At 42.7% G+C, this 7,846-nt stretch overlaps 1 protein-coding gene across 1 annotated transcript; it reads left to right on the top strand.

The window, feature by feature from the left end:
• The first annotated feature begins 412 nt into the window (after positions 1-412).
• On the top strand, positions 413-7,576 carry LOC135551101 (UDP-glucuronosyltransferase 2C1-like). Its single transcript, XM_064982517.1, has 5 exons — positions 413-504; positions 755-897; positions 5,238-5,402; positions 5,731-6,444; positions 6,558-7,576. Exons 2-5 carry the CDS (start codon positions 760-762, stop codon positions 7,143-7,145), a joined length of 1,605 nt encoding a protein of 534 aa, XP_064838589.1. The 5' UTR covers positions 413-504; positions 755-759; the 3' UTR covers positions 7,146-7,576.
• The last annotated feature ends 270 nt before the right edge of the window (positions 7,577-7,846 follow it).

Below are 7,846 nucleotides of genomic sequence, written 5' to 3'. Positions count from 1 at the left end.
ACGTTGACATTATGGGGTATTAAACCAGAGACACAAACATCTCAATTGAATCCATGTTAAATTCAGACTGGAACACAACAAAACGTTTTAAAGGTTCAGGTGAATACATTCTGAAGGTACATAACTACAACCTGGAGTCAGACTAGAGATGGACACAATCACATATGGATTGTATCAATGATAAGTAGGCATTTAAATTGGGTAAGAGGTCAGTTATGTGACAGGTGTGTTTTACCAGAACTCACTAGTGTTATTGCCCATGTAGTGGTTGAATCCCAAATGGCATCCTATTCCCTACAATAGTCTACTATGTCGACCAGAGCCGTGAGGACCCTGGGCAAAACGAGTGCAATTTGGGAGGCAGCACTATCTGTTTGTAAATCATCTACCTGGGCTATGGCAGGACTTCTGGACCTTCAGAAGTTCAAAGTATTGCCAGTCGATATGTAGCCATATCAGTCCCCTGCAGAGCGTTGTTAGTGCTGCATGGACTCTATAGCACCGGTAAGCCAACTCTTAATGCATATTCTGATTCACCTACACTCAAGTAGTTCGTTCTTATGTAATAGTGTAGACAATACTAACTTATTGACACAAGTATATAACATAATGGTGAAGCTTAATGAACTGTTATTTAACTATATGTTGCACGAGTGCAAGATTTGATAGGCTTTCAGGTCAATAAAGCATCTTACGTCTAGAGGTGACTAGTTGGAAAAACAAGTGACTTTTGTCCTCTTTTTCCTCTGTGTAGACACAATGTATTCCCGCTCTCCTTGGGGACACCTCTCGTTTCTAAGTCTGGTGTCATTTCTCCTTCTCCTTCCTGCACCGTGCTGCCATGGAGGAAAAGTCCTGGTCTTTCCTGTCGATGGAAGCCACTGGATCAACATGAAGGTGCTCAATGTTGTGTCTAGCGTTTTGTTACTTTACGAAGATTTCATGCTGATTATTCCCTTCTGATGTCAGGAATCCAACAAGGATTTCTGAAAAATCAGGGAATTTTGAAAAGAAAATAGAAATTTGTTCCATAGTTGTGTCTTGACATAATAAACACTGGGTGTACAAAACATTAGGAACACCTGCCATTTCCACGATATAGACTGATGAGGTATATCCAGGTGAAATATATGATCCCTTATTGATGTCACCTGTTAAATCGACTTCAATCCGTGTAGATGAAGGGGAGGAGACAAGTTAAAGAAGGATTTATAAGCCTTGAGACAATTGAGACATGGATTGTGTATGTGTGCCATTCAGAGGGTGAAAGTGTAATACAAAATATTTCAGTGCCCTTGAACAGGGTATGGTAGTAGGTGCCAGGCGCACATGTTTCAGTGTGTCAACAACTGCAACTTACAGTTTACTTAGTTACATTTGACCAAACCCCTACAGTTACATAGGTTTATATTATTATATATTGTCGCAGGGCATCCACGGCCTGCTTGGAAAAATACATATATTTATGTATAAACTCTGCAAAAAATAAATAAAATGTCCTCTCAATGTGTTTATTTTATTTTATACTTAACATGTGTAGATATTTGTATGAACATAACAAGATTCAACAACTGAGACATTAACTGAACAAGTTCCACAGACATGTAACTAACAGAAATGGAATAATGTGTCCCTGAACAAAGGGGGAGGGTCAAAATCAAAGTAACAGTAAGTATCTAGTGTGGCCACCAGCTGCATTAAAACCTCTTAGGGATCCCTTAACTCTCCAATCCCGTTAGCGGGATAGATTTGACAACATCCAGTGAAATTGCAGAGTGACAAATTCAAACTACAGAAATATAAATATAACTGAAAATATAAGTGATATATAAATATTTAACATTCATGAAAATACAAGAGTAATACATCAATATAAAGCTTAACTTCTTGTTAATCCAGACATCAAAATAAAGCTTACCTTCCTGTTAATCCAGACGCTGTGTCAGATTTCAAAAAGGCTTTACGGCGAAAGCAAACCATGCGATTATCTGAGGACAGCGCCCCGCATTCAAAAACATGAAAACCACTTTCAACCAGGTGCGACACGGAAGTCAGAAATAGCCATATAATACATGTCTTACCTTTGAAGATCGTTTCTCAAATGTCTCAGTGACACAATGAATGGTCGTTTTGTTCGATAAATTCCTTCTTTATATCCCCAAAATGTCCATTTATTTGGCGCGTTTGATTCAGAAATACACCGGTCCCAACATGACTACAAAGTATCTAATAAGTTACCTGTAAACTTGGTCCAAATATTTCAAACAACGTTCCTAATCCAACCTCAGGTATCCTAAAACGTAAATAATCAATGCAAGATTTAATCTGTTTTCAATACCGAAGAAAAACAGTGCACTCCTGTTCACGCGCAACAAAAGACTAGAACCCTTCAGAGTGACACGTAGAAAGAACAGCACTACTTCTTAATTTCAAAAGAAAAAACATTGAACAATTTCTAAAGACTGTTGACATCTTTAAGCCATAGGAACTGCAATCGGGCCCATATTAGTTAGCCTTAGAAAGCCACTGGAAAACACAATGACCTATAAAACAAATTCCCTGGATGGATTGTGCTCGGGGTTTCTCCTGCCAAATCAGTTCTGTTATACACGCAGACATTATTCTAACAGTCAGTTTACTTTGGGTATGCTTTTCATCCGGAGGTGAAAATACTGCCCCCTAGCCCAAAGAAGTACTGCAATGCATCTCCTCCTCCCGGACTGCGCCAGATTTGCCGGTTCTTGCTGTGAGATGTTACCACACTCATCCAAGAAGGCACCTGCAAGTTCTCAGCACATTTCTGGGGGGAAATGTCCCTAGCCCTCACCCTCCGATCCAACAGGTCCCAGATGTCCTCAATGGGATTGAGATCCGGGCTCTTCGCTGGCCATGGCAGAACACTGACATTCCTGTCTTGCAGGAAATCACCCACAGAATGAGCAGTATGGCTGGTGGCATTGTCATGCTGGAGGGTCATGTCAGGATAAGCCTGCAGGAAGGGTACCGCATGAGGGAGGAGGATGTCTTCCCTGTAACGCACAGCGTTGAGATTGCCTCTAATGACAACAAGCTCAGTCCGATGATGCTGTGACACACCGCCCCAGACCATGACGGACCCTCCACCTCCAAATCGTTTCCGCTCCAGAGTACAGGCCTCGCTTATTCCTTCAACGATAAATGCAAATCCGACCATCACCCCTGGTGAGACAAAACAGCTACTCGTCAGTGAAGAGAACTTTTTGCCAGACCTGTCTGGTCCATCTACAGTGGGTTTTTGCCCATTGGCGACGTTGTTGCCGGTGATGTCTGGTGAGGACATGCCTTACAACAGGCCTCAGTCCAGCCTCTCTCAGCCTATTACGGACAGTCTGAGCACTGATTGAGGGATTTGTGCAATTTTGGTGTAACTCGGGCAGTTGTTGTTGCCATCCTGTACCTGTCCCGCAGGTGTGATGTTCGGATGTACCAATCCTGTGCAGGTGTTGTTACACGTGGTCTGCCACTGCGAGGACGATCAGATGTCAATCCTGTCTCCCTGTAGCGCTGTCTTAGGCATCTCACAGTACAGACATTGCAATTTATTGCCCTGGCCACATCTGCAGTCCTCATGCCTTCTTGCAGCATGCTCAAGGCACGTTCATGCAGATGAGCAGGGACCCTGGGCATATTTCTTTTGTTGTTTTTCAGAGTCAGTAGAAAGGCCTCTTTAGTGTCCTAAGTTTTCATAACTGTGACCTTAATTGCCGACCATCTGTAAGCTATTAATGTCTTAACGACCGTTCCACAGGTGCATGTTCATTAGTTGTTCATGGTTCATTGAACAAGCATAGGAAACAATGTTTAAACCCTTGAATATCTGTCAAGATATTATTTTTTTTACGAATTATCTTAGAAAGACAAGGTACTGGAAAAGGGAAGTTTCTTTTTTATATATAGTTTATATATATATACAGAACAGTTGAAGTCGGAGGTTTGGACACACCTACTCATTTAAGTTGTTTTTTTGTGACTATTTTTTACATTGTAAAATAATAGTGAAGACATCAACACTATTAAATAACACTTAGGGAATAATGTAGTAACCGAAAAAGTGTTAAACAAATCAAAATATATTTTAGATTTTAGATTCTTCAAACCCTTTGCATTGATGACAACTTTGCAGACTTTGGACATTTGACCGCCAAACACAACGCTAAACGTTGTAAATAGCTAGGTCCGCAAGAAGAAGAAAAATCTGTTTTTGTTTTCACACAGTTTACAGTAAGATGTTAAAAATGACCTAATGTGTAACTCGTACTGAAGTAGTTTTCTGACAGGATACTTTTTTTACTTTTACTTGAGTATTGCCACCTCTGCCATTGGTCATTTACCGTTATGCACAAGTTTTGCTATTTCAAATGAATGATTTCAACCATGTTAATCAGGCCACACCTCACCACAAACACCAAAGTGGGTGTCGGCCCTCCGGGAGCGGAATTGAAGAACCCTGCATCTCAATGAGACTACTGTGTATACTGTGCTAACATATGGAGTTGTTTTAAGACGGTCATACTGTGGATCATTTAGCTAATTGATGTTGAATTATAGGACCCTTTTAGGTATAAAAAAATATATATTGAAAAAAGATTTGATAAAATATTGAATTTGGCCTTTACTACTATAGCCTATAGAAATGCATTGGATAACACAAAAAAAAAGAAAATAGTTTATTATATCTTAGTTTCTTCTTTTTTTTCCTCTTTTTTTTTGGATACATATTTAATCCCTTATTTTTGATGGCACAAAATGACCTTCATACCTCCATTTGCTTGCATGGGTTAGCTTCGGACGAGTCCAGTGACACTGCTGGGGGTCGTAGAACAAAACAGAGAACACCATCGTGTTTGTGAGAGTCCTCTTTCCATAGACTGGTCATATTAGTTTTGTAGGTCAAACCGTTGGGACCCTACAGACGTTTTTGTGAGAGGACCGATTTCGGGATGTCTCATGGTCTGACAAACGCTGCTGAAGCTCGGCCAACTTCCACCGCAGATGTGGAAGGCTGACCTAGGCAGACGCAGTGGATTGAGATCAGCTCATGATATCTCCAGCTTGAACTGAAAGATGTACATGCACATTTACTTCTTTAGGTTTCTTAGATTGACGCCTGTTACAGGATTAATACCTTTTATAAAGCACAGCTCTCCTCTGATATAATACCATTCCCTTGTGAGCTTACTAACGTCACCAATGTGTAGGTACTGATCGAGGAGCTCCATGCCAGAGGCCACACCATCACAGTGGTCAGACCCTCCACCAGCTGGTACATCACTGAGGAGTCAGCTCTATACACCTCCATCACCATCAAGGAGAAAGAATCCTTATACAGCTTCTTCGAGACCTTCCTACAGAAGTACTTTAAGGTATATATCTTCATAATGTAGCTACAGTACAGAAGAACCTGAAGGTATGTCTTTGCAATGTGCCTACAGAAGACCCTGAAGGTATGTCTTCATAACGTGCCTACAGAAGACCCTGAAGGTATGTCTTCATAACGTGCCTACAGTAGAACCTGAAGGTATGTCTTCATAACGTGCCTTCAGAAGCACATGAAGGTTTGATGTGTCTTCTTGATTGGTTGATTGGTTGATCAATCGATCCAGCCAGCAAACCAGCCAATCAACCATCCAGCAAGACATCCATTTATTTTGTCAAAGAAACATTCAATCTCTGTTTAATATCTTACTTTAGGCTCAGCAAGAGGTGGTATCAACAATGAAGTTCTTCCAACTAACCATGGAGTTCCTCAGTATGATAAAAGAAGCCCACATCCTGGCTTGCGACACACTGGCTCGCATGTTCGACGACAAGGAGCTGATGAAGAGTCTCCAGGACGCTCAGTATGACATGATGCTCACCGACCCTGCTATTGCTGGAGGGCTGCTGATGGCCCACTACCTCAAACTGCCTGTGGTGCTCAACGCCCGTTGGATCACCAGCGGGGAGGGCCATTTTGTCATCGCCCCCTCTCCCTTGTCCTACATCCCGGTCCCAGGGTCTGGATTCACTGACAAGATGACCTTCGTCCAACGGGTCCAAAACATGCTGCACTACAGCATCATCGTGTATCAGCAGAGGTTCATGGTTGGGCCGAGTTATGACGCAATTTGCGCCAAGTACTTCGAAGGGGGATGTGACATCATCTCCTTGATCCAGGAAGCTGACATCTGGCTGATGAGGTCTGACTTTGTGTTTGACTTCCCCCGTCCCACCATGCCCAACGTCGTCTACATGGGGGGGTTCCAGTGCAAGCCGGCCCAGCCCCTGCCTCCAGACCTGGAGGAGTTTGTCCAGAGTGCCGGGGAGCATGGGGTGATCGTCATGTCTCTGGGGACTCTTGTCAATGCACTTCCTGTTGATATCACAGACCAGATCGCCAGCGTGTTCGCCAAGCTGCCTCAGAAGGTATCCTGATTGTTTTTGATTATTAGCATTTATATGTAAAGCTCTCTGCAATGCAAGTGATGTAAACGAGAAGATATTTAAAGAGAAATTAATATCTTCTTCTTCTATCTAAGGTGATCTGGAGGCACCGGGGCAAGAGGCCCTCCACTCTGGGCAACAACACTCTTCTGGTGGACTGGATGCCCCAGAAAGACCTCCTGGGTCACCCCCAGACCAGAGCCTTTGTGGCCCACGGAGGAACCAATGGTGTCCAGGAGGCCATCTACCACGGCACCCCAGTGCTGGGGATACCCCTGTTCTTTGACCAGTATGACAATCTTCTGCGTCTGCAGGAGAGAGGTGCTGCCAAGATCCTGGAGCTGGCCATGTTCAACGGACCCAGTTTCCAGCAGGCTCTGAACCAGGTGCTCACCCACACCCCCTACAGGGAGAACATGCAGAGGCTGTCCCGCCTGCACAGGGACCAGCCCATCAAGCCCATGGACAAGGCCCTCTTCTGGTTGGAGTTTGTGATGCGACACAAAGGGGCGTCTCACCTCCATACGTCAGCCAACAGGATGCCCTGGTACTCTTACCACTCTGTGGACGTGTTGCTACTGCTGCTGGCTGCCGGGGGAGGAGTCTTTCTCTCTACTGGGCTCCTGATCAGGATCCTCTGGAGAACCTGCCGGAAGAACAGGAACAAAACCAAACAACACTGACACCAGTAGCAGAATCACATTACTGGAAACCAAGACTGTTCACAGGGCAGACCTGGATATAGCTAAATAGTTTTAATTCTACCATTTTAGATAACCCTAACCCTAAACTTAATGTAGTTCTCCTAAACCACTGGGTAAGTTCTCTTAACCTGCTACAAAAAGTCACTTCTGTTAGTAAAAATGAGCAGACACTGCCCTGAGAGCAGTGTTAGTATCCACTAATTAGATAAAGCCCATTAGATGTTCTTTAATCTATATGAATTATAAATCTGTACTTATATCAGGAACAACATCAAACAACTTATTAAAACCTTCAACAACCTTGCACCCACAGTGCCTTCAGAAAGTATTCACATCCCTTGACTTGTTTAACATGTTGATGTTTTACAACCTGAATTTTAAATCGATTAAAAAAAAAAGATTTAAAAAAAGCTGAAATGTCTTGAGTCAATAAATTTTCAATCATTTTGTTATGACAAGCCTAAATATGTTCATGAGTAAAATTGTGCTTCACCAAGTCACATAAGTTGAATGGACTCACTCACATAATTTTTATGACTACCTTAGGTTTTCCAATGCCTCGCAAAGAAGGGCTCCTATTGGTAGATGGGTTCAAATAAAAAAACAGACATTAAATATCCATTTGAGCCTGGTGAAGTTACTCATTACACTTGGATGGTGTATCAATACACCCAGTACAC

This window comes from Oncorhynchus masou, chromosome 12, assembly GCF_036934945.1.
Source record: "Oncorhynchus masou masou isolate Uvic2021 chromosome 12, UVic_Omas_1.1, whole genome shotgun sequence".
Classification (NCBI taxonomy): Eukaryota; Metazoa; Chordata; class Actinopteri; order Salmoniformes; family Salmonidae; genus Oncorhynchus; species Oncorhynchus masou.
Note: the sequence above shows the minus strand (reverse complement) of the source record. Positions and strands in the feature narration are given on the sequence as shown.

What these genes read in the sequence shown, in the direction of transcription:
- LOC135551101 (XM_064982517.1), top strand. Translation starts at nt 760, where the DNA reads ATGTATTCCCGCTCTCCTTGGGGACACCTCTCGTTTCTAAGTCTGGTG. An exon ending in GCCACTGGATCAACATGAAG is followed by an intron (nt 898 to 5,237) that starts GTGCTCAATGTT and finishes ACCAATGTGTAG; the next exon opens with GTACTGATCGAGGAGCTCCA. An exon ending in TCGCCAAGCTGCCTCAGAAG is followed by an intron (nt 6,445 to 6,557) that starts GTATCCTGATTG and finishes CTTCTATCTAAG; the next exon opens with GTGATCTGGAGGCACCGGGG.